This window comes from Anolis sagrei, chromosome 11 (genome assembly GCF_037176765.1).
Source record: "Anolis sagrei isolate rAnoSag1 chromosome 11, rAnoSag1.mat, whole genome shotgun sequence".
Lineage (NCBI taxonomy): Eukaryota > Metazoa > Chordata > Lepidosauria > Squamata > Dactyloidae > Anolis > Anolis sagrei.
In genome coordinates this window covers 25,143,667-25,170,943 of record NC_090031.1, presented here as the reverse complement: position 1 = coordinate 25,170,943, position 27,277 = coordinate 25,143,667, and the positions used below count along the sequence as shown (strand labels likewise).

Below are 27,277 nucleotides of genomic sequence, written 5' to 3'. Positions count from 1 at the left end.
AGCACCACACCCCAGAGTCAGACATGACTGGACTTAATGTCAGGGGACTACCTTTACCTTTTTATGTGTATATCTATATATATGTGGTTATGCACATGCGTTGTAATGCATTTTATTTATTTTTTGGCTTTTTAAATCCCTTCCTTTGTATTTTTCAGTGTTTTATGAGTGATGGTCACTCATTGACCCGATAGGTGTATTGTGTCCAAATTTGGTGTCAATTTGTCCACTGGTTTTTGACTTATGTTAATCCCATAAACAAACATTACATTTTTATTTATATATACTAGCGATCCCTGCCACGCATTGCTGTGGCCCAGTCTGTGTGTTTTGTGTGTGTGTATAAATTTGTGTATATGTGTATCTATGTGCGTTTGTGTATATATGTGGTTTTGCATGTGCATTGTAATGTATTTTTGTTTTGTTTTTTAAAGTGTCTTCTGTGTTTTTCAGTGTTTTTATGAGTGACTAGCTGTTCCCTGCCACGCGTTGTTGTGGCTCAGTCTGGTGATCTGGAAAATAAAGTAATGAGAAAGTGTTGGTATCTAATATATATAACATCTTTATGCTTGTGGGTAAACAGTATTTCTTGGTGTTTCTTTGTCAGTGTTGATGTGGAGATTGTCTGGTTTGCCTTCTCTGGAACATGTAACATATTATTGTCCCTTTCAAATCTTTGATACTGCATCTGTCATATACATATATGTGTGTGTGTGAATGGCTGGGTGGCCCTTTGTCAGGAGGGCTTTGGTTATGTTTTCTTGCCCTGGGGAAGGGAGATGGATTGCATGGCCTTAAGGCAGCATTTCTCAACCTGGGAAGTCAATAACCCGGGTGGGAGGTCACCAGGGGGGTGTCAGAAGGGTCACCAAAGACCACCAGAAAACAGTATTTTCTGTTGGTCATGGGGGTTCTGTGTGGGGTGTTTGGCCCAATTACATCGTCAGTGAGGTTTGGAATGCTCCTTGATTATAGGTGAACTATAAATCCCAGTAACTACAACTCCCAAATGTCAAGGTCTATTTCCCCCAAACTCCATCTGTGTGCATATTTGGACATTTGGAATATAAATACCAAGATTGGTCCAGATTCATCATGGTTTGAGTCCACAGTGCTCTCTGGATGTAGGTGAACAACAACTCCCAAACTCAAGGTCAATGCCCACCAAACCCTTCAAGTATTCACTGTTTGTCATTGGAGTCCTGTGTGCCAAGTTTGGTTCAATTCCATTATCGGTGGAGTTCAGAATGCTCTTTGTAGGTGAACTATACTACAACTGCCAAATGACAATTTTTTTTTTTTTTTTAGTAATGGTCACTCCTTGGGTTAGTAGGTGTCTTGTGTCCAAATTTGGTGTCAATTCATGCAGTGGTTTTTGGGTTATGTTAATCCCACAAACGGACATAACATTTTTATTTATATAGATTTATAGTCTGCTTTTGCTCTCTAACAAGGAGACTCAAAGCAGCTAGGTATCTATTGTTAGTACTGAAGTCGAGCCATGAGTCCCCCTACCCGATCTACACTGACGATCGTGCTATCACCGCTCAAGCAGGGATCTTTAAAATGGTTGAACAGACGCTCTCTGAAGCTTTAGGTACTCCTACTGCCTCTTACAGGGAAAAATGGTTGATTCCTAATCCATCTTAAACACAGACATGTAGATCGGGTAGAAGGACTCGTGGCTCAACATCAGTACTAATAATAGATACCTAGCTGTTTTGAGTCTCCTTGTTGGAGAGAGCAGACAAGCATCTTGAGCTTTGAGGATGACTTGGGAAGGAATCTGACTGGAGCATTGCAGCACATCCAAATGCCTGGGAGTTACCCTGTGTTTCAGTGTCAATGTTGACTTTGGTGGAGAGGTGGCTGCCAAGGTAGCGAAAATGGTCAACATTTTCTAATGTTACACCATTAAGCTGTATTTCTGGCATTGGAGAGGGATTGGCTGATGACTGCTGGAAGAGGACTTTGGTTTTCCCGTTCAATTACAGGCTGAGCTTCTCATATGCTTCTGCGAAGATGTTTAGAGTGGCTTGTAGGTCTTCTTCTGAATGCGTACAGATGACGTTGTCATCAGCATATTGGAGTTCTATAACCACCCATGTATAAATACCAAAATCCGTGGATGCAAAAGTCTTGTATACAATGGTACAGTTTTGAAAAATGACACAATCAAGGTTTGCCTTTTTGGAATTTTAATAAATGGTTTTCAGGCCGTGGTTTCAGAATTTATGGCTGTGGAGAGCCAACTGAATTTTTATGTGCTTGGGAGGAAGCCCCCTGATTTGCTTCAAAACATACTTTCTGTTTAAAATGCATTTCAATTAGTGGGGCAGTCATAGTATTACCATTGTTGTCGGTGTTATGTGCCTTGAAGCTGTTTCTGACTTACGGGGACACAAACCATCGGGTTTTCCTGGCAAGATATGTACCCCAGAGGTCCTCCATGGGTTTTGACAGCCAAGTGGGGATTAAAACTCTAGTTTCTAGAGCTGTAGCCGGTATTCAAACCAATATACCACGCTGTTGGTAATATATGAAAAGCAATTCCCAATGAAAATTGTTTCACTCCGTTCCTGATGTCACAGATGTGGCGTAATGTAAAATAAACCACGTGCAGTTCATGTTTGATCAGCCCACATACTGCCTTGCTAGAAAAAGAAAATATGCCTCAGGTGAACAAGTAGTTTACTCTTCGTAGTTCAAAACAATACATGCACAATGCCCATCAACTCACATAAAGTCTTTGTATGAGAGGATTAAAATGGTCCTTCTTTGTCCATGTGGGACAACTCTTTCATCAGTTCACATTCCAAATTCTGTGTCTCTCTCTGCTCTCTGAACACCTGCACAGCTCAAACCTGAACAAAAATGTAACAGTATCCAAAAGTCCTAGGCTCACCCTGCTCCTTGGGCATTGCCCAACCAATCAGCGTCATGCATCTTATTTGACACACACTCACTCACTGATTCCTTGCATGCCAATAACAGACATTCCCAATTCCCTTTCTCCCAGTCATTGTCCTCTTTAGTCTTTCAACGGGGACGTCAACTAAACCCATCCTGTCGACATTTTGGGGCTATTCCACACAAAGACACGTAACAACAACACTGACTTAACACACATGGTCCTAATAAAATCAATGGGACCACACGTTGGGGACTCAATGGTGTTTACGTCTTCCCCAAAACAAAACATAGATCTCCAGCGTCTTTCTGATGGTGATTGTTTTGCTTTGGAAATGAAGACGAGTCCCAAAATTCTCATAATAAGTTCAAAAAGGCAGGGGAGGCAACGGAAAGAGAGAAGTATCCTCCTGAGAACAGGCTATAAGACCGACTGATTGAGTTTGTGTCACAGAACCACCCGTTGGCTTGCAATAATAACTTGTTCTCCACCCCCTAACCCCAGGCATTTTGTGCAGTTGAACATCTTCTCAAGAGCGGTAGGGAAAGTATGTCGTTTCTCTCCTCATGTTTAAGAGGTTCCATGTGGATCCACGGCTCTGAGAAATGGAAAGCAGATGAGATTTTTCATGAGATTTACATATACACACACAATTTGGGGGGTGGGGTGGGTGAGATGGGACTTTAAAGGCTGGCAGTCAAGGGGCGTATGTTGATCCGAAGCTGAAATAAACATAAACCTATGAACTGCCTTGGAAGCTGCCTATATAGTGGAACCTCAACATAAGAGCGTCCCAACTTAAGAACGTTTTGACTTCAGAGGCATTGTTCAGCCTGGTTTTGCTTTGACATAACAGCAGCATTTTGCGTTAAGAGTTGTTATTCAGTCCTGGTTTTGTTTTGCCATATGAACAGTGTTTTGAGTTACAGGCAAGCACCAGAGAACAGGACTTTAGGGCTTCAAGGGAGCTGCCTCCGGGCCTTGTGTTCTTGTCTGCTTTGGGAGATTGCTGACATTCAAGTTTTGTGTGGTGATAAACTTGGATTATGAGAATGGTAAGAGGTATGGGGAAAGCAGAGATATGAGGAAAGGTTGCAGGAGTTGGGTATGTTCAACTCGGTGAAAATATGAGGGGTTATTGAAATACCCAAAGGGCTGTCACAAAGAGAAGGACCAGGTCTAAGGGTTCTAAGTGACAGGAGACTTCCATTGAACATGAAAAAGTGCTCAGTGGGAGGTTCAATCCAGCCATCTTCTATATATGTGAGAAGAGGGAGATACAGTGGAACCTAAACTTACGAGTATCACAACTTATGAGCATTTTGAATTACGCACCATCACTTGGCCTGGGTTTTTCTTTGATGTATAAGTGGCATTTTGGGTAAAGAGTGAGCACCAGAGAGAACACAAGGACAAAAATCCAGGGCTTTAGAGCTTCAAGGGTGCAACCTCCGGGCCTCGTGTTCTTGTTTGCATTGGGAGATTGCTGTCTGCTTTGCTCTTGTCTGCTTTGAGGAACTTTGAATTAGTTGATTTTGTGTGGTTTTTATTCCTGGTCTGTTTGGCTTCATGAAGAGAGAGAGAGAAAGCAGAGGGGGAGGGGGAAGTTGGAATGAAGACAGGAGGAAGAAGAAAAGGATGCTTCTGCCTTTTTGTTTTGTGCTTCTTTGCCACAACTTCCACCATCTTAAAGTTGAGCTTTCTTTTTTTAATTGTTCCATGTGAATGTGCATTATATATTATTTGTTATTTATTAAGTACATTTTCTTATTTTATAAACACGTCACAAAAGGGGGGGTTGGGTGGCAAGAATGAATTAATAACATTTTGATGGGAAATTTTGCTTTGAGATAAGAGTGTTTTGAGTTAAGATCTTGGTCACAGAGGGAGTTAATCACCGCATTCAAATTCTGTAAGTTTGTTTCATTTGTTGATGTCCATGTGATATTCCGTGAAGATAATATCCAGTTTTCCCAATGAACCCTTTCCCAAATCAATAGACACTGAAAACCATTACGGACATAGCGTTACAATGGATTAATGGTGGTGCAGGCTCCTTCTTTGGAGGCTTTGAAACAGAGGCTGGATGGGTTGTTGTAGGTTTTTTGGGCTATATGGCCATATTCTAGAGGCATTCTCTCCTGACGTTTCGCCTGGATCTATGGCAAGCATCCTCAGATGTAGTGAGCTTTCGATAATACACAGGCTGGATTACCATCTGTCGGGGGTGCTTTGAATGTGATTTTTCTGCTTCTTGGCAGAATGGATGGCCCATGAGGTCTCTTCCAACTCTAGGATTCTAGGATTATCTACAGAAGCTGTGACTTAGATGATGGGAGCTGCGATCCTATAAATCTGGAGGACACTGCATTCAAGAAGGGTGATTCAAACATTGCTTTTGAGTAGAACAATTTCTGATAAGACTGAAATAGCATCCCAGAATACAAACAAACATGCAAGTGTGCAACTCCTGCAAGCAGATAATACTGCTAACAATGATCCAGATTCCAGAGGTGATGATTACCATGTTTCCCATCACTTTCAGTACAGGCAGCATATATTGCACAAGAATGCACAATAAGGTGCCTTAGTGTCCAGCACAGCTACTTGGAGAAAGTCTCTAGTTCAGTGTTTCTCAACCTGGGGGTCGAGACCCCTGGGGGGGGTCACAAGGGGGTGTCAGAGGGGTCGCCAAAGACCATCAGAAAACACAGTATTTTCTGTTGGCCATGGGGATTCTGTGTGGGAAGTTTGGCCCAATTCTATCGTTGGGGGGTTCAGAATGCTCTTTGACTGTAGGTGAACTATAAATCCCAGCAACTACAACTCCCAAGTGTCAAGGTCTATTTCCCCCAAACTCCACCAGTATTCACATTTGGGCATATTGAGTATTTGTGCCAAGTTAGGTCCAGATCCATCATTGTTTGAGTCCACTGTGCTCTCTGCATGTAGGGGAACTACAACTCCCAACTCAAGGTCAATGCCCATCAAACCTTTCCAGTATTTTTTGTTGGTCATGGGAGTTCTATGGCCAAGTTTGGTTCAATTCCATCATTGGTGGAGCTCAGAATGCTCTTTGATTGTAGGTGAACTCTAAATCCCAAGAACTACAACTCCCAAATGATAAAATCAACCCCACGCCAGTATCTAAATTTGGGCATATTGGGTATTTGTGCCAAATTTGGTCCAGTGAATGATAATACATTTTGCATATCAGATATTTACATGACGATTCATAACAGTAGCAAAATTACATTTATGAAGTAGCAACGCAAATAATGTGATGGTTGAAGGTCACCACAACATGAGGAATTGCATTAAGGGGTCACAGCGTTAGGAAGGTTGAGAAACACTGCTCTAGTTAATGGTAGACCTGGCCATCTTTACACATGGAAATGTCATGTGCCAAACTGAAAGACGATCCTAATTTATTTACACTTGCCGAAAAACAAATAAAAAGGATACCTTCACGTCACAGCTTCAGTTTTATTGAACAGGAGAGCCGTGGATGGTCCATCAAAAAAGATAAAAAAGTCACCGGTGAAGTTGCTGAAAACAGGAAATTTGAAAACAAAAAAGTGTCCTTTTTTCACCTGTCCACTATAGTTCTCCTGCTTTTAAGCGATGATGGACATCTCCTCTCTGTCTCGATTCTCATTCACCAAGTTGGTGATTTTCTTGAGATACTTGATGAACTCCATCCGGACGTCCTCGGGGTCTTCTTCGAGGGAGGAATGGATCAGCTGCAGCCGGTTCAGCGGAGGAGCTTTGAAGTTGAAGAGGAAAACCATTACAATCGGAACTTTGGGACAATGCGCTCCACATACTGTGGTTGTGATATATATTTGTATTGCATCTCCCACCAAAATTAGATTTCAAGACGGTTTACTGTTCGAAAAAGCAATCACTTATAAAGTGACACACACAGCCTTTATCACAGGCATGGGCCAACTTCGGCCCTCCAGGTATTTTGGACTTCAATTCCCACCATTCCTAACAGTCTTCCTGGAGTCTAGGACACAAGGGAACCATGGCTTCAAATGACAGGAAAGGAGATTTCACTTGACTGTGAGAGAGATCTGGTCAGCAGTGGAACTCTCCCTCTGCCTTGGAGGAAGTGTGGTGGATGCTCCTTTGGAGGCTTTGAAACAGAGGCTGGGTGGCCATCTGCCAGGGGGGCTTTGAGTGCAATTTTCCTGCTTCTTGGCAGAAAGGGGTTGGATTGGATGGCTCACCAGGTCTCTTCCAACTCTATGATTTTATTATTCCCCCACGTAATAAGAAGGCAGACCTTGAAACTGCTAGGCCATTAAATAATAATTAAAGTGGCCAATGGCAAAATTCACACCTCCCTCCAACAGACAAAAGTTCTTTCTCCCACCCTGGACATTATTCCATAGATATATAAACCCCACTTGCCTAGTTTCCAACAGACTTCACAACCCCTGAGGATGTCTGCCATAGATGTGGGAGAAACATCAGGAGAGAATGCTTCTGGAACATGGCCAGACATCCCAGAAGACTCACAACAACCCAATCCATTGTTATTTTGCATCAAAAGTTAATAATCTATTAGAGAAAAAGAATACCATAAAATATAAAGTGAAAAGTAAAATAGAGAAAGGAACACGCTGAGCTGGGCAGCGAATCCGGTCGCCTTACGCAAGTGGAGGTCTTCGGTGTCTCCCGAGGAGCCAGGCTTGTGGTGGGCGATGAGGAGGCACTGGCTGTCGAGCAGCTGCTGCTGCTGGACAAAGCAGGAGTGCCACATCTCGATCTCCTTCACGTGGCTGGGCAGATCTGGGTTAAAGACAATGACCGCCCCATGGGAATCCTTTGTCAGAGCCGGCCAGCAAGTCTCGAACCTGGAAGCACAACAACAGAGAAACGCCACCCATTGCGGGGTGACCAGGGTCATAAGTGTCGGAATCCAACTTCACACTGCCCAAATCTTGAGACCCAAGGAGGAGCAGTGAGTTTAGTATAGTCTAAGGGTTTCCCTTCCCCCGTGTCTTCTGTTTCAATCATCTCTCAACAAAGGATTCCCCCAGGCAGTAAGAAGCCACACCTTGGAACTGCTAGGCCATTTAATGGTAATCAAGGTGGCCATTCATACCTACCTCCAACTGGACATTATTCCACAGATATATAAACCCCACTTACCTAGTTTCCAACAGATCTCACAACCTCTGAGGATGCCTGCCACAGATGTAGGCGAAACGTCATGAGAGAATGCTTCTAGAACATGGCCATACAGCCCGAAAAACTTGCAACAACCCAATGATTCCGGCCATGAAAGCCTTCGACAATAAATCTAAATTTTGCACAGCCATAGTACCAACCAAGGTTTGTAACCTAATCCTGTCTTCAAGCTGTAGCTTCTGATTCTAGGCTTGACAGCCAATTGCAAGCCCTGATTTTGTCAATTTAGATATCATTAGGAAGAACTTCCTGACCATACGAGCTGTTTAACAGTGGAACTCTCTGCCTCTGAGTGTGGAAGCTTTTAAATAGAGGCTAGATGGCCATTTGTCAGGGGTTCTTTGATTGTGTTTTTCCTGCACGGCAGAAGGTTGGACTAGATGGCTCATGGGGTCTCTTCCATCTCTATTATTCTATGATTCTATGTCAAGCTATAGTTCAGCTTCTTTTGCATTGTTCTAGTGTTGGATCTGAAATACTGTTGACAGTTGACAGAATGAGCGAGTAGATACTTACTTTTGATCACCACTGCAGTCCCACAGCTCAAACCGACATCCTGCCCCTTTGCTGTTCCCGTTGAGATGGGGCTTCTCGAATTCAAGAATCCTAAAACGGTTTTGAAGTGAGACACAAAATGCCCATGTAAAACTCAGTAGCACAAATTCCTATTCACTGGGACCTATGTTCTTAAATCCTGGAAAGTCGGGTCCAGGTACATCATCACCATCATATTTCTTACCTCCCTAAAGGTTGAAATGAGGAACAAGATATTAAAATACAGCAACAAATAGATGCGCAAAAGAGTTGAATGCACAAATACAATTTGGAGATGGTACATGACTCCAATAATGTCAAGTTATTATAATAGAAATAATCTACAGAATGGTTGGAAGTGCAATAAAGAAACTGGGACTTACATTTATGGTGGGAGTGTGAAAATATATTTTTAAAAAGAGGTGGGTCAATAAGTAGATGATACAGGAAAGCAGAGAAAGAAATGGATAGGTGAGTAGGTAGATAGGTATGGGGCCATTCCTGAAAGATTTCCCCGGATCCACTTCCTGTGGGCAGAGAGCAATGAAACTTGGCCCAGTTCTGAGTCCTTTTCTCCCATCTTTTGAAGTCACTGTGAACACCTCGCTTGTAGAAGTTGACAGGTTGCTCCAAAAGCCACTCTGTGACTTCGGAAATCAGAGTCTCATCACCTGAAAAATGCTTGCCCTTCACAAATAACTTCCTTGTTGGAAAGAGGTGGAAGTTCAATGGTGCAAGGTCAGGTGAATCAGGGGGATGTGGTGGGATTTCAAAGCCACAGAAGCATGCTTCTATTTGGGCAACAGGTGAGTTGTGAACTGGAGCATTGTCTTGTAAAAGGCAAAGGACACCTTTGTTGAGCATGCCATATTGTCTCTTGGTTTGGATGGCCTCCCAACATTTCCGCAGCAGTGAAGCCAAGTCTGCCCCAGGAATCCTGGTCCCCTTTGCTAGGAAATCCACCAATCCTCCTCCATGCTGGTACCAAAAACCTGTGAGAAGGACCTTGCCTGCCGAGAGTTGGGCAGGGCCTTCTTTGGAAGCGGTGAGTCAGGATGGTTCCATTGCATCGACTGGACTGGAGTCTCAGGTTCAGAGTGATGGACCCAGCTTTCATCCTGTGTGATCCGTCTGTTGAAAAAGTCCTCATCATTGTCAAGAAAGCTTTCAATTCACTAGTTCCTGATTCTGGAAAGGTGTGAGCAGCTGGGGAACCCAGCGAGTGGAGATTTTATTCATGCGAAGGTGGTCTTGGGTGATTTTTTTCCTCGGTCCCCACACTCATTTTGGGCTAGGTGGCCAGTGGTTATGCGGCAATTTCCAAAATGGCGACCACCACTCGCTGGATGGTGTGTCCATCAATAGCAGAGTAGGTCCACCCTGGAATTGGAGCTGTTTGCATTTGAATTGACGATGCCAGTTCTTGACTCCATCAGATGATGGGGAATTTTCCCCATCAACCTCTTTTTTTAAAATCTCATCCAACGTCTCCTTTGGATGAGATGTTGGATGAGATTTAAAGGCTTCTGTGCGGCCTTTCAAGGAAAGGAACTTGAAGAAGGCCTGGTTTTGGGACCAGGCCTTCGGGCAGTAGAAGTAAATGTATGCAGCATTTCAGAAAGACAATGACTGGAATGGCGATTCGATGGATGAGACTGTTTTATTGTTTTAATTATTGTTTTATTGCTTGTGGATGAACTGTTTTTAACTTGATTTTATGACTAATTGTAGTATATAATTGTAATTGTTTGTACTGGCATTGAATTTTGCCATTACTCATGTATAAACTGCTTTGAGTCCCCCTCGGAGTGAGAAAAGCAATATACAAATACTGTAAATAATAAATAATTCCACTGGGTCCATTCTCAAACCTCACACCACTTTAGCACCTGTCAAATCAAGACCATTATCAGTTCTGAGTTATAAATTGGCACATAACCTATAGAGACTTGTATCATTACACATGCACAGAAGTGGGTCAGGGGAAATCTTTAATGAACGCCCCTCGTTGATGTAGAAAGAGAAAGAAATGTATTGGTGGATGGATGGATAAATGGATGGATTGGTAGACAGAGACACAGGTGAATCGACAGAATAGATAGAAATGTATTGGTGAATGGATGGATGGATAGATAGGTAGTAGACAGAAAGACAGATACAGATAGAGAAAGACGTATATTTATAATATTTGGGGGTGGGATAGGCTTAGGCTTCTTGTGTGAGAGAAGAAAAACACGAGAAAGAGTCAAAGAGGAACAACAAACAGCTTCAGGGGCTTTTTAACATAAATATATTTCTATTTTTTAAGTAAGTCTTTTCGTGGAGAAAGGTTGCAATGCTACACTAGTGCAGGAGTACAGAAACCAGAGGGCACATGCACATGCAAGCCACGTGAACCAGGGCAGGAGTATAGTACACAGGCCTGAAGGTAGGGCAGGAGAGGGAAATACTTGAGAAATGAGGGAAATAAAATAATGGCCATGCCGTTACGGGTGATCCGGCATACAAGAATACCAAATCACCCAGATCTGGGCACAGCCCTGCGGTCAGATGTATTCCAGCAGGTCCTTTCGCAATTCCACAGTTCCTGATTGACTGATGAAAAGGTCCTGGCTGACTGAAGGAAACACCTTTGGCAAAAGCGAGAGTAACATTCCAAAAGTGACCTCCTCAAGACTCACCTCACTCCTTGTGTCGGGATGTAACTGCCAATTCCCTCTGTGCTTTCGGACAGGAAGTTTGCCAAGACGGATTTCCCAGCCTGATACAAATGACCACAACGGAATCACGTTTTAGGAATCGAAACAAGCAGATATCACAGATATCACAGTGCTATCCCCTGTGGGGGGGGGGGTCGCAAGGGGGTTTCAGAGGGGTCACCAAAGACCATCAGGAAACACATATTTCTGATGGTTTGAGGAACCGCTTTGGCAGAGAAGGCTGAAGATCTCTCCACCTGTCCTTTTCTTCCTTTTGGAAACAAACCGTGAATCCTCCCACCAAAAACTCTCCTCTGCTGTGATTGGCTGGCCTCTCAGCCAAGGGAAGGGCTGCTTCTGAGACTCCAAGCAGGGGAGGAGAGAGCAGGCATGTTGGGCGCATGGCAGCGTGGTGCGCATATGCGAGTGAGGGAGAGTGTGCAAGGCTGGAGGGAGGCTCATGCCATCGAGTCCCTTGAAGGCATGTGGGTTCTGTGTGGGAAGTTTGCCCGATTCTATCATTGGTGGAGTTCAAAATGCTCTTTGATTGTAGGTGAACTATAAATCTCAGCAACTACAACTCTCAAATGTCAAGGTCCATTTTCCCCAATCCCCACCAGTGTTCGCTTTTGGGCATATTGAGGATTCATGACAAGCGTGGTCCAGATGCATCATTGTTTGAGTCCACAGTGCTCTCTGGATGGAGGTGAACTACAACTCCAAAACTCAAGGTCAATGCCCACCAAACCCTTTTAGTGTATCTTGTTGGTCATGTGAGTTCTATGTAATATAATAAAATATAAAATTATAATATAAGTATAGTAATAGAACATAATGCAATACAATAATCTATATAAATAAAAAATGTATTGTTTGTTTGTGGGATTACCATAACTAAAAAACCACTGCACGAATTGACACGAAATCTGGACACAATACACCTAACAGTCCAACAAGTGTCCATCACCACTAAACACACAAACACACACACACACACACACACAAAACCCCAGCGGAACAGACTTTAAAAAACCCAAAATACACCATATATACATATACACATGCGCACATTCATACACAAATGTGTATATATATATATATATATGTACAAACACACACAAATATACACATATACACATACATATACATACACACAAATATACACATGCACACACAAATCTACATATATACACACATACACGTTTACATACATACACACATGTATACATACAAATATGCATGTAGACAAGCACACACATAAACACAATATGCTTGTACACATATAAACACACAAATACACAAATATACACAGACTGGGCCACAGCAACGTGTGGCAGGGGACGGCTAGTAATAATATATAATAAGTATAATAATGTAATTTAATATAACACAACACAATTATAATAATAGTAGTAAAATATAATAATGTAATACAATTATAATATAATAAAATATACAATTAAAATACATAATAAGTACAATAATAAAACATAATAATAGTGTTTTACAATAACAATATATAATAATATAATAAGTAGTGGTATCTCTCGCTCACCTCGCTGGGGCCCACGAAAAGGATTTTCACCCTCAGCATTGCTCTTTTCCGTGCCTAGGCCGCAGAGCCTCGGCTTCGCGTAACTCGCCAAGCCGAACTGAGTGGCGAGGAGGCGGGCCTAGCCGTCCCCGGAGGCCCCGCCCACGTCGGTTGCTAAAGGGAGGAGAGAGCTTGGCCGTTGCTAGCGCCGTTGCTAAGGGGAGGAGCATCCTGTCCCGACTGATGCTAAGGCAGAAGGAGATTGCTTGGCCGTTGCTAGGGGGCGGAGACCTTTGCTAGCGCCGTTGCTAAGGGGCGGGGACTTGTTAAAACTTGGCTGTTTAGAGGGAAAGGGGCGGGGCTGCTGCAGCCTCTCTCTTGAGTTGTTTCCAAATGTATATTATGATGTTTTTTTCTGTAATATTAAGTGTCTTTATAGCATTTGTGAAGAGCAACTTTACAATATATAATGTCTATGTCCATAAACATATATATTTAGACATGGAAGGCTGGCCTGTCCAGATGAAGCACCATGTGATGCTATCCATGTGGGAGCTGCTGCTATTTAACTCAGCAGACTGAAAGCCAAAACCAAGGTCACAATAACATCTGTTATAGAACTCCAATATGCTGATAATAACGTAGTCAGTGTGCATTCAGAAGACCTACAACCCCTGTCTATAGAACTCCAATACGCTGATGATAACGTAGTCTGTGCGCATTCAGAAGACCTACAACATCTATTATAGAACTCCAATACGCTGATGATAACGTAGTCTGTGCACATTCAGAAGACCTACAACATCTGTTATAGAACTCCAATACGCTGATGATAACATAGTCTGTGCACATTCAGAAGACCTACAACATCTGTTATAGAACTCCAATACGCTGATGATAACATAGTCTGTGCACATTCAGAAGACCTACAACATCTGTTATAGAACTCCAATACGCTGATGATAACGTAGTCTGTGCACATTCAGAAGACCTACAACATCTGTTATAGAACTCCAATACACTGATGATAGCGTGGACTGTGCACATTCAGAAGAAGACCTACAACATCTGTTATTGACATGGAAGGATTATTTATTTATTTTGTATCAAAAGCATAGCATAAAGTAATATAAAACACAAATAGTTTTCGACCAAAAAACGGGCAACAGCAATGGCATTGTCTGTAGCCTTAAACAGTTCTTCTGTGCATGAGGCAGGGCACTGTGGGCAAGCATACAGGTGCGGTGTTGTCTGTTCTGCTCCACAGTCACACAAGCTTTGGGATTCTTTTAGGTAGTGCCATTTGGCCAGGTTGTCTTTTGATTTGCCCACTCCACTTCTAGTCTGTTCAAGGACTTCCACATTGCCTATTCTTGGTTTGCCCCTGGAGGAAGACCCTCCCTCGTGGGGGGCATCCAGTTGGGGTTTCCTGGTTGAGCTGCCCAGAGGGACACCCTTGCTGTGGCTGGGGGGGGACACCAAGAGGAGTTGTAGTTCTCATACAGCTTTTCCTTGATTTGAGTCTACTGGGATGAGGCTGATAGCCATGCTGTGGCTTTCACAGAGTTCAACCTTATTTCTCCCACAGTTGGCAGCAACTTCCCGCTGCACATTGTCCGAAATCGCCAGCTAGCTTACAGAGTCTGAACCACTTGGACAGCCACCATGTCAGAAGCCACTGAAATCCACAAGAAGCAGGTGGGCGATTTCAACAGAAAGGAGGCAACTATTAAAATGAACAAAATATCAAAAAACCTCTAAAATCATAACAGTAAATAAAGGATAACACTCAAAAATAGGGGAATTCCAGACAAGAAACAGTCAGGGCCAGCTAACACCTCCCAAAGATCCGCATAGTCAAAGCCATGGTATTCCCTGTAGTAACCTACGGATGTGAGAGCTGGACCTTAGGGAAGGCTGAGCGAAGGAAGATCAATGCTTTTGAGCTGTGGTGTTGGAGGAAAGTGCTGAGAGTGCCTTGAACTGTGAGAAGATCCAACCAGTCCATCCTCCAGGAAATAAAGCCCGACTGCTCACTGGAGGGAAGGAGACTAGAGACAAAGTTGAAGTACTTTGACCACATCATGAGGAGACAGCAAAGCCTAGAGAAGACAATCATGCCGGGGAAAGTGGAAGGCAAAAGGAAGAAGGGGCCGACCTTTTTCCTAGTTCCAACAGACCTCCCTACCTCTGAGGATACTTCTGTTTACCCAGAAGCAGAAAGACATTACATAAATTAGAAACCAACACTTTCTCATTACTTTATTTTCCAGATCACCACACTGGGCCACAGCAGTGTGTGGCAGGGGACAGCTAGTGTATAAAATAAAATAATACCACGAATAATACACAATAGAAGGTCCATCTCCCTTCTCGTGGTCTCAGCCCCTCTATTCAAACTGACAGAAAAAGCAGTTCAAAACATAGTAAAGGTATGTAGTAATTACTGTATTTATGAATTTAGCACCAAAACATTGCAGTGTATTGAAACAGCTGTGCATCCAGGCGGGAGGCAGACTGCACTGAATAATACGGAACGTTGGATGAGTGAAGGTTGGATAAGCGAGACTCTTCTGATTTACGAATTGAGCACCAAAACATCGCAACATATTGAAACAGCCATGGATCCAGGTGGGAGGCATACTGCATTGGATAATATGGGACGTTGGATGAGCGAAAATTGGATAAGCACTGGATAATACACTGGATGTATTGGATAATACAGAACGTTGGATGAGTGAAGGTTGGATAAGCGAGACTCTACTAGATTTCCGAATTAAGCACAAAAACACTGCAATGTATTAAACAGCTGTGGATCCAGGTGGGAGGTATACTGCGTTGGATAACATGAGACGTTGGATGAGCGAAAATTGGATAAGCAGACTGCATTGGATAATACAGAACGTTGGATAAGCAAGACTTTACTGGATTGAGCATCAAAACATTGCAACATATTGAAACAGCTGTGGATCCGGGTGGGAGGCATACTGCATTGGATAATGCAGAACGTTGGATGAGCGAAGGTTGGATAAATGAGACTCTGCTGGATTTACGAATTGAGCACGAAAACATTACAATGTATTGAAACAGCTGTGGATCCGGGTGGGAGGCATACTGCTTTGGATAATACGGAACGTTGGATGAGCGAAGGTTGGATAAGCGAGATTCTACTAGATTTCCGAATTGAGCACCAAAACATCGCAACATATTGAAACAGCTGTGGATCTAGGTGGGAGGCATACTGCGTTGGATAATATGGGACGTTGGATGAGCAAAAATTGGATAAGCAGACTGCATTGGATAATACAGAACGTTGGATGAGCGAAGGTTGGATAAGCGAGACTCTACTAGATTTCCGAATTGAGCACCAAAACATCACAATATATTGAAACAGCCATGGATCCGGGTGGGAGGCATACTGCATTGGATAATATGGGACGTGGGATGAGCAAAAATTGGATAAGCAAGACTGCACTGGATAATACAGAAGGTTGGATGAGCGAAGGTTGGATAAGCGAGACTCTACTAGATTTCCGAATTGAGCAACAAAACATTGCAACATATTGAAACGGCCATGGATCCAGGTGGGAGGCATACTGCGTTGGATAATATGGGATGTTGGATGAGCAAAAATTGGATAAGCAGACTGCATTGGATAATACAGCACGTTGGATGAGCGAAGGTTGGATAAGCGAGACTCTACTAGATTTCCAAATTGAGCACCAAAACATCACAACATATTGAAACGGCCATGGATCCGGGTGGGAGGCATACTGCATTGGATAATATGGGACGTTGGATGAGCAAAAATTGGATAAGCAGACTGCATTGGATAATACAGAACGTTGGATGAGCGAAGGTTGGAGAAGCGAGACTCTACTAGATTTCCGAATTGAGCACCAAAACATCGCAACATATTGAAACGGCCATGGATCCGGGTGGGAGGCATACTGCGTTGGATAATATGGGACGTTGGATGAGCAAAAATTGGATAAGCAGACTGCATTGGATAATACAGAACGTTGGATGAGCGAAGGTTGGAAAGCGAGACTCTACTAGATTTCCGAATTGAGCACCAAAACATCGCAACATATTGAAACGGCCATGGATCCGGGTGGGAGGCATACTGCGTTGGATAATATGAGACGTTGGATGAGCAAAAATTGGATAAGCAAACTGCATTGGATAATACAGAACGTTGGATGAGCAAAGGTTGGATAAGCGAGACTCTACTAGATTTCCGAATTGAGCACCAAAACATCGCAACATATTGAAACGGCCGTGGATCCGGGTGGGAGGCATACTGCGTTGGATAATATTGGACGCTGGATGAGCAAAAATTGGATAAGCAGACTGCACTGGATAATACAGAACGTTGGATGAGCAAAGGTTGGATAAGCGAGACTCTACTAGATTTCTGAATTGAGCACCAAAACATCGCAACATATTGAAACAGCCATGGATCCGGGTGGGAGGCATACTGCGTTGGATAATATGGGACGTTGGATGAGCAAAAATTGGATAAGCAGACTGCACTGGATAATACAGAACGTTGGATGAGCAAAGGTTGGATAAGCGAGACTCTACTAGATTTCCGAATTGAGCAACAAAACATCGCAACATATTGAAACAGCCGTGGATCCAGGTGGGAGGCATACTGCGTTGGATAATATGGGACGTTGGTTGAGCGAAAATTGGATAAGCAAGACTGCACTGGATAATACAGAAGGTTGGATGAGCGAAGGTCAGATAAGCAAGACTTTACTGGATTGAGCACCAAAAAATTGCAACGTATTGAAACAGCTGTGGATCCGAGCAGGAGGCATACTGCATTGGATAATGCAAAATGTTGGATGAGCGAATGTTGGATAAATGAGACTCTACTGGATTTACGAACTGTGCATGAAAACATTGCAATGTATTGAAACAGCTGTGGATCCAGGTGGGAGGAAGACTGCGTTGGATAATATGGAACATTGAATGAGTGAAGATCGGATAAGCGAGACTCTACCGTATATAATATAATAATATGAATAACATAATATAATAATAGTAGTTACACGCAGTATAAAATCCCCTTCCTGTGATGTCAGCCCCTCTGTCATTTACTTGGAGTTGCTCGTAAGTCGGATTTTTGCAACTCAATGAACAGTCATCCTAAGTTGTGCTTTCCACATAGTTGCAGACAGGGATCGCAATTCTGCCTGCAAGGGACTCACTCTTGTGAAGAGCCCAACAGAAGGAGGACCCCAGGTTGTTGCTGTGGCTTCAGTGCTCTTCTTGCAGTGGCTGGCAATTGGGGGTCTTGCCTGGGATTGACTCCTGCTGGATGCCGGCTTTCGGTGGTCTTTTGGCCCAGAAGGGGTTAACCCTGCGCCCCCCCCCACACCCACCCACCCCCGCCCCTTCCTTCCTTTCCTTTCCAGGCTCTGCTGAGTGGGAAAGGCCCCTCCATCCTTCCATCCCTCCTTCCATCCCAGGGACCCCCCTCTCGCTTTCCTTCTTTCCTTGCTTTGCCTGCCTTCCATGATGTCCCTGGTGCTCTTGTTCTGCTGCTGCTGTGGATGCTGCCTCTTGGGGTTCTCCTCCGGGACGGGGTTCCTCTACCAGTTCCCGGCCCATGGGTTCCCCGAGCAGGCAGGCCCCTCCTCGCCCGGAGCCCCCCCAGGACGGTGAGTGAGGGAGAGGGAAGGAGGGAATAGGAAAGGAAGGGGAAGAGAGAAGAAGGAGAGACAGAGAGAGAGAGAGAGAAAGAAGTGGAGGAGAAGGGGAAGGAAAGGGGGAAAGAAAGAAAGAAAGAAAGAAAGAAAGGAAAGGAGAAGAGGGATGAAAGAGAGAAAGAAGGAAAGAAGAAGGGAAAAGAATGGGGAAAGAAAGAAGGAAAGGGGAAGGAAATGAAAGGAGGGGAGAAAGAGAGAGAAAGGGGAAGAAGAAGGGAAAGGGGGAAGAAAGAAGGAAAGGAATGGAGGAAAGAAAAAGAGAGAAAGGAAGGGGAAGGGGAAGGAAAGGAGTAAAGAAAGAGAGAGAATGAAAGAAGGGAAGGAGAAGGGAAAGGAAAGGGGGAAAGAAAGAAAGAAAGAAAGAAAGGAGGGAGGGAAGAAAGAGAGGGAGAAAAAAAAGGAAAGGAGAAGGGAACAGAAAGGAGGGAATAAAGAAAAACGGAAAGGAGGGGAGAGAGCGAGAAAGAAAGAAAGAAAGGAAGGAAACGAAAGGAGAAAAGAAAGAAAAACTGAAAGAAGAGAAAGGAAAGAGGGAAAGAAAGAGAAAGAAGGGAAGAAAGAGAGTGATAGAAGGGAAGGGAAATAAGGGAAGAAATAATGAATGAATAAAAATGGAAAACTGGAAGGGGAAGATAAGGAAAAGGGGGAAGAAAGAAGGAAAGGAGGGAAGAGAGAGAGAAAGAAGGGAAGGAGAAGGGAAAAGAAGGGAGAAAGAATAAATGAAAAAGCAAACTGGAAGGGAAGAGAAATCAGAGGGGTGAAGAAAGAGAGGGGGAAAGAAAGAAAGGAGAAGGGAAAGGAAAAGAAAGGAGGAAAGAGAGAGAGGGGGAAAGAAGGTAAGGAGAAAAGAAAGGAGGAGAGGAAAGGAGAGAAGAAAGAGAGGAAATGAAAGGAGGAAAGAAAGAAAAGAGGGGAAAGGAAAGGAAAAGAGGGGAGAAAGAAAGGAAAGGAGAAAGGAAAGGCAAAATGAAGGGAATGGAAAAGAAAGAACGAATGAATGAATGAATGAAAGAGGGAAACAGTAAAAAAAGAGAGAAAGAAAGCAAGGAAGAAAGAAAGAGGAAGGGAAAGGGGAAAAGGAAAGGAGGGAAGAAAGAATGAACAAAAGAAAGAAAGGAAAGGGGAATGAATGAATGAATGAATGAATGAATGAATGAAAGGGAAAAAGGAAGGGAAAGGGAAGAAAGAAAGAGGGACCCCATGAGGGGAAGGTGCATCTCCCCTCCTTTGCTCAGATCTCACCTGGAGGAAGGCAAGGGGCCTCTCTACCTGGCAGAATAAAGTGGGGGTGGGCTGGATGGCCTTGAGGGGCCCCTTCCAGTTGGCAGATGTTCTGTTCCTGGTTTGAAAGTGTTATTCCTGTTTCATCATGATGTTCTTACTTAGAAAGTTGTTCTCCAGAAGCTTTGTGGTTTTTGTGGCTGCCACAAACTCTGTTGAATGGGTTGATACTCAATGATGATTGATGGAAAAACTATGGCAAAACGTGCTATCTGTCTCTCCCATTAGAAAATGTATAACGATGTAGGTGAACTACAATTCCCAGAATCATGGATCAATCCTCCCCAAACCAGGCCTGTATGCACAGATGGCCATGTTAGGTGTGTGTGCCAAGTGGGGTCCAGATCCATCGATGGCTGGGTTTACTGCTCTCTGGATAAGGGTGAACTACAACTCCCATATGCCAAGGGCAGTCACTCCCAAACCCTAGAAGTATTTATGGTTGGTCATGTTGGGTGTGTGTGCCAAGTGGGGTCCAGATCCATCGATGGCTGGGTTCACTGCTCTTGGAATAAGGGTGAACTACAACTCCCATATGCCAAGGGCAGTCACCCCCAAACCCTGGAAGTATTTACGGTTGGTCATGTTGGGTCTGTGTGTCAAGTTTGGTCCAGATCCAATGCCGGCTGGGTTCAGTGCTCTCTGGATGGAGGTGAACTACAACTCCCAAAATCAAGGTCAATTCCCACAAACCCCTGCTGTATGTTCAGTTGGTCATGGGGCTTCTGTGCCAAGTTTGGTCGTGGTCTATTGTCAGTGGGGATCACAGTTTCTTTGAATGTAGGTGAACTAAAATTCCCAGATTCCGAGGGCAATCATCCCCAAACTCCGCCTGTTTTCACAGTTGGGCATGTTGGGTCTGTGTGCCAAGTTTGGTCCAGATATGTTATTGATGGGGTTCAGAGTGCTCTGGGTGCAGGGTGAACTACAACTCTCATGTGGGTGGATCATTCTCTCCCCAACCTCTCCTGTATGTTCTGTTGACCATCAGGGTTCTGTGTGCCAGGTGTGTTTCAGATACACCATTGGGGGCTTCTGAATGTTCTCTGGATACAGGGTGAACTACAGCTCCCACCTGGGTGGGCTAGTCTTTCCCCGAACTCTTCCAGCATGTTCAGTTAGTCACCAGGGTTCTTTGTGCTATGTTTGGTCCAGATCCGTCATTGGTGGAGTTCAGAGTGCTCTGTATGCAGGATGAACTACAACTCCCACGCAGGTGGGTTGGTCCCTCCACAAACGCTTCCAGTATGTTCTGTTGGCCATCACGGTTCTGTGTTCCAGGTTTGGTCCAGGCCCGTCATTTGTGGGAGTCACAGGAAAGTGGGTAAAGGTACTACAAATCCCATTGTCTGTGGTTCATCCACCCCAAACCTCACCGGACAAAAAGTGTAGCATAGGGAATCTGGGTGCCAAAGGTATATCATTTGTGAGGGTTGTGGTGGTTTCTTGAAGTGAGTGAAATCCCATCATCCCTGGTTCATCCTCCCCCAACCATAAAGTGCATCATGGAGAGTCTGTGTAGTAAATTTGGCCCAGGCCTGTAATTTGTGAAGAGTTGTAGTGGTCTGTGGAAGTGGGTGAAGTCACTGTAAATCCCATCACCTGTGATCCATCCTCCCACAATCTTCAGCAGGACATAAAGTCCATCATTGCTGAAGTCCACAGTGCTCTCTGGATGGAGGTGAACTACAACTCCAAAACTCAAGGTCAATGCCCACCACACTCTTCCAGTATTTTCTGTTGGAAGTTCTGTGTGCCAAGTTTTGTTCAATTTCATCATTGTTGGAGATCAGAATGCTCTCTTATTGTAGGTGAACTAGAAATCCCAGCAACTACAAATCCCAAATGACAAAATCAATCCCCCCAAACCCACCAGCATATTGAGTATTTGGTCCAATGAATGAAAATGCATCCTGCATATCTGATATGTACATTACGGTTCATAACAGCGGCCTTCGATACCGTCGACCACGGTATCCTTCTGGGACGCCTCACGGGAATGGGCCTTGGAGGAACTGTCCTGCAGTGGCTCCGGTCCTTCCTCGAGGGTCGATCTCAGAAGGTGTTATTGGGAGACACCTGTTCTACCTCACAACCATTGTCTTGTGGGGTTCCTCAGGGTTCGATCTTGTCTCCCATGTTGTTTAACATCTACATGAAGCCGTTGGGTGAGATCATCCGGAGTTTCGGGGTACGGTGTCATCTGTACGCAGATGATGTCCAACTCTGTCACTCCTTCCCACCTGCTACTAAGGAGGCTGTCGAGGTCCTGAACCGGTGCTTGGCTGCTGTAACGGTCTGGATGAGGGCGAACAAATTGAAACTGAATCCAGGCAAGACAGAGGTACTCCTGGTCAGTCGTAAGGCCGAACAGGGTATAGGGTTACAGCCGGTGTTGGACAGGGTTACACTCCCCCTGAAGACGCAGGTTCGCAGCTTGGGTGTGATCCTGGACTCATCGCTGAGCCTGGAACCCCAGGTTTCAGCGGTGACCAGGGGAGCATTTGCACAATTGAAACTTGTGCGCCAGTTGCGCCCATACCTTGGGAAGTCGGACTTGGCCACAGTAGTCCACGCACTGGTTACATCCCGTATAGATTACTGCAACGCTCTCTACGTGGGGTTGCCTTTGAAGACGGCTCAGAAGCTACAAATGGTCCAACGATCGGCAGCCAGGTTGTTAACAGGAGCGGCACTCAGGGAGCACACCCCTCCTCTGCTGCGCCAGCTCCACTGGCTGCCAATTTGCTACAGGGCACAATTCAAAGTGCTGGCTTTAGCCTTTAAAGCCCTAAACGGTTCTGGCCCGACCTATCTGTCCGAACGCATCACTCCCTATGAACCAGTTAGGACATTAAGATCGTCCGGGGAGGCCCTGCTCTCAATCCCGCCAGCCTCACAAGCACGGCTGGCGAGGACGAGAGACAGGGCCTTCTCAGTGGTGGCCCCTCGGCTGTGGAACGCCCTTCCTGCAGATGTTAGATCGGCTCCCTCCCTGCTGGTGTTCAGGAGAAGAGTGAAGACCTGGCTCTTTGAACAGGCATTCAATTAAGCAGTGCAATCAATTGACTGAGTTTGGAACTGGAATAATGGATGAGGAGATCGGATTATGACTTTACTGATGAGACGTGATGGCTTAGTTATTTGGATATATTGATGTTATGTTGATTTACTGATGTATTGTTGTATTGTTTTAACTGCTTTAGTGACTGTTTAAATGTTAATGCTAATGCTATGCACTTTGTATATTGACCTGTTGTAAACCGCACTGAGTCGCCTACGGGCTGAGATAGTGCGGTATACAAATAAAGTAAATAAATAAATAAATAACAACAGCTAAATTCAAGTTATGAAGTACCAATGAGAATAATGTTATGGTTGGGGTTCACCACAACATGAAGAACTGGATTAAGGGGTCGCAGCATTAGGAAGGTTGAGAAACATGGATCTAGAGAGTCTTTCCTCCATTTCTTTGGCTCACAAACAGCCCCCAGCAAACCTTTGTTGGAAGGAAGCCATGCATTTTGTGGAGCAAAGCATCCAGAGGAAACCCCAGCCTGGAATTCACAAGAACAATGTCTCAATTCCTGTCAATGGAAGTTGGAGGCTCTGGCTTGTGTAAACAAAACTCAAGTGCTGGATTTCCTCCTGCTGCCAATGATGAGGAGGATGAGTTATGAGCTACCTCGGTTCACAAGTTCATGCCACGCTCTTCTCTTCGCTTCTCACAATTCAAGAGCACTTTGACCAAGAAATACCACCGGCTCCTCTTGGAACTGATTGTAGCAACAACAACGTTGAAGGCTTCGGTGTGTTCTCAAACTGATCTGGTTTCCCCATTGATCCAGATTATACAATGTAACATGTTCCTGGGCTATCAATGTTATTTCCTAATTGGTTGTGTCCTAAAAACATAGGGAAAGTTAGTTAACCTGCCAACACTTGGTTTTTATGGGAGGGACATAATAATAATAATAATAATAATAATAATAATAATAAGGATCATCATCATCTATATAAATAAAAATGTAATGTTCGTTTGTGGGATTAACAGAACTCAAAAACCACTGGACAAATTGACACCAAATTTGGACACAATATACCTAACAACCCAATGTATGTCCTTCACTTAAAAAATGATTTTGTTATTTGGGAGTTGTAGTTGTTGGGATGTATAGTTCACTTACAATCAAGAGCATTCTGAACTCCACCAACGATGGGATTGAACCAAACTTGGCAGACAGAACTCCCACGTACAACAGAAAATACTGGAAGGGTTTGGTGGGCAGAGTCCTTTGGTTTTGGAGTTGTAGTTCACCTACATCCAGACATCACTATGGACTCAAACAATGGTGGATCTGGACCAAACTCTACAAGAATACTCAATATTCCCAGATGTGAACACTGGTGGAGTTTTGGGGAAAATAGAATTTTGACATTTGGGAGTTGTAGTTGCTGGGATTTATAGTTCACCTACAATCACAGAGCATTCTGAACCCCACCAACGATAGAATTGAGCCAAACCTCCCACACAGAACACCCATGTGGGGCACAGCAACGTGTGGCAGGGGACAGCTAGTCTATATAAATAAAAATGTAATGTTCGTTTGTGGGATTAACATAACTCAAAAACCACCGGACTAATTGCAGCCAAATTTGGCCACAAGAACCTACTTAACCCAAGGAATGGCCATCACTAAAAAAATTAATTTTGTCATTTGGGAATTGTAGTTAACCTACAATCAAAGAGCATTCTAAACTCCACCAAGGATGGAATTGGGCCAAACTTGGCACACAGGACTCCCGTGACCAACAGAAAACACTAGAAGGGTTTGCTGGGCATTGACCTTGAGTTTGGGAGTTGTAGTTCACCTACATCCAGAGCACTGTGGACTCAAACAATGATGGATCTGGACCAAACTTGGCACGAATATTCCATATGCCCAAATATGAACACAAATGAGGTTTGGGGAAAATAGACAGTGGAAGAGACTTAAAAAGTCAAAAATTAAAAAAATATACATTTCAACCCATAGGCAAAACCACATATATACACATTTACACAGACATACACTCACAAAACACATATACACAGACTGGACCACAACTACGCGTGGCAGGGGATGGCTAGTCTATATAAATAAAAATGTAATGTTCGTTTGTGGGATTAACATAACTCAAAAACCACTGGATGAATCGACACCAATTTTGGACACAATACACCTATCAGGCCAATGAGTGACCATCACTCATAAAAACACTGAAAAACACAGCGGAAGGGACTTTAAAAGCCAAAAACCAAAAAATACATGACAACCCATGTGCAAAACCATACATATATATGCAAACACACATATATACACAAATATATACACACACAAAGCACATATACACAGACTGGGCCACAGCAATGCATGGCGGGACAGCTAGTCTATATAAATAAAAATGTAATGTTCGTTTGTGGCAGGAGACGGCTAGTGACTCATAAAAACATTGAAAAATACAGCTCGTGTCCATCACTTGGGGTCAGCCTGGATTTCCTGGGATATTTTGAGATAGGAAGACAAGATGTCCCTCAATCGGAGTTTGAACTTGGGGAGACAATGCCTTTTGATGTCATTCCCTTTACCCAAATAGAGGTTTTCCTTGCAATAAAACACACACGGCCTAATTGAAAGCCTTTCCCGTCCCGTCAGATGCGCCCTCTAATCTTCATGGGAGGGACTTCCCTTTGAAACCACAAAAGTCATAATTTGGAGACTGAGAGAGGGCATCAAAGGAGGTGAATGAAGGGCTTCACTGGGTGAAGACAGGCACGCCCCGATGCTCTGATTTTTGCTTGGTTTCCTAAGATTTGTTCCACGTAATTCCTTCCCTATATACCGTGAAGGGCTGGTCTTCCTTGATGAACCTTCTCAAGCTCAAACTTATCACGTCTATAGCTAATTTGTCCCCATTTTAACCATAACTTTGAGTGTGTCATGTTCCTTGATTTGTGTTTGGGCAATGCTGCATTTGATGGTCCCTATGGAGACTTCTTGGGATCAGCTGCATGGTACATGGGAGACTTCTGCAGAGAAGTTCAACAAAGGACAAGAGGGATCCTCTCACCTCTGCAGGAGTCTACTGTATACTTACTTAGGCGATCCCTCGTAACTCGAGGATGATTGTTTTCCAGATGTGGTATCTTGGATGTGGATTCGTAGGTGACTGTGGAGCCCTATTCTTGACCTACATGTTCTCCCACAGTGAGGACATTGGTTTCTAGGTGGAAGGTGGTCCTGGTCAGGGTTGACTTGGCACGTTTCTCCCTTTCGCCCTCCATTCGTGCCTCTTTGAATTCTGCAGCACTGCTGGTCACAGCTGACCTCCAGCTAGAGCACTCAAGGGCCAGGGCTTCCCAGTTCTCAGTGTCTATGCCACATTTTTTAATGTTGGTGTTGAGCCTATCTTTAAATCTCTTTTCCTGTCCACCAACATTCTGTTTCCCATTCCTGAGTTTGGAGTGGAGTCAGTGCTTTGTGAGATGGTGATCAGGTATTCGGACAGCGTGGCCAGTCCAGCGGAGTTAATGGCGGAGGAGCATCACTTCAGTGCTGGTGGTCCTTGCTTCTTCCAGCACGCTGACATTTGTCCGCTTGTCTTCCCAAGAGATTTCAGGATTTTTCGGAGGCAGCCCTGATGGAATCGTTCCAGGAGTTGAATGTGACATCTGTAGACAGTCCACGTTTCGCAGACATAGAGCAGCGTTTGGAGGACAATCTTTATAAAAAAAATGTAATGTTCATTTGTGGGATTAACGTAACTCAAAAACCACTAGACGGATTGACACCAAATTTGGACACAATACACCTATCAGGCCAATGAGTGAGCATCACTCATAAAAACACAGCAGAAGGGACTTTAAAAGCCAAAGAACAAAAAATGCATTACAACGCATGTAATAATAATAATAATAATAATAATAATAATAATAATAGACCTTTATTTATACCCCGCTAACATCTCCCGAAGGACTCAGTGCGGCTTACAAGAGGCCAAGGCCCAACACAGCAGTAAACAACAACATAGCAAATACAATAATAAATAAATTCATAAAAAGAAAAAAATAAGCATTAAAATAATAACAATACCCATTAGACAATAACACCATGACGCATTTAAAACTAGGGCTGGGCCAAATGTAATGATTAAAAAAATTTAAAATGCTGGGCATGACCAGGTGAAATTAATAAGTTTTTGGAGATAGGTGCGGTATGTAGACAATCTTAAATCTCTAGTAAAGTGCATTTGGGACATGATGCTTGGAGTTTCCTATTCTGGGAAGGCACACTGGAACAGCCACGTCTTCAAGCTCTTTCTGAAGACTGCCAACGTTGGGGCTTGACTGATGTCC

The 27,277-nt window shown here is 43.9% G+C and overlaps 2 protein-coding genes across 5 annotated transcripts in view; one reads left to right on the top strand and one right to left on the bottom strand.

Annotated features, from left to right (window-relative positions):
- COL26A1 (collagen type XXVI alpha 1 chain) overlaps positions 1-27,277 on the top strand; it is a 97,711-nt gene that overhangs the window by 559 nt on the left and 69,875 nt on the right. For 3 of the 4 annotated variants that reach the window (XM_067472049.1, XM_067472051.1, XM_067472048.1), the window contains exon 1: positions 18,291-18,552. The exons of the other annotated variant lie outside the window; for it this stretch is intronic. In XM_067472049.1, the coding sequence (XP_067328150.1) occupies positions 18,407-18,552 (146 nt within the window). In that variant the 5' untranslated portion in view covers positions 18,291-18,406. Of the gene's footprint in view, positions 1-18,290; positions 18,553-27,277 lie in introns of those variants that run through there. 4 annotated transcript variants of the gene reach the window in all.
- On the bottom strand, positions 6,384-13,054 carry IFT22 (intraflagellar transport 22). Its single transcript, XM_060756981.2, has 5 exons — positions 12,902-13,054; positions 11,329-11,408; positions 8,630-8,719; positions 7,574-7,776; positions 6,384-6,677 (listed from the first exon to the last, which is right to left on the bottom strand). The coding sequence occupies exons 1-5, from the start codon at positions 12,938-12,940 to the stop codon at positions 6,529-6,531; spliced, it is 561 nt and encodes a 186-aa protein (XP_060612964.1). The 5' UTR covers positions 12,941-13,054; the 3' UTR covers positions 6,384-6,528.

Coding starts and splice junctions, on each gene's coding strand:
- IFT22 (XM_060756981.2), bottom strand. CDS start 12,940: ATGCTGAGGGTGAAAATCCTTTTCGTGGGCCCCAGCGAG. Junction 11,409..12,901: donor TTTTCGTGGGCCCCAGCGAG/GTGAGCGAGAGA, acceptor CATTTGTATCAG/GCTGGGAAATCCGTCTTGGC. Junction 7,777..8,629: donor GACTGCAGTGGTGATCAAAA/GTAAGTATCTAC, acceptor TTGTGCTTCCAG/GTTCGAGACTTGCTGGCCGG.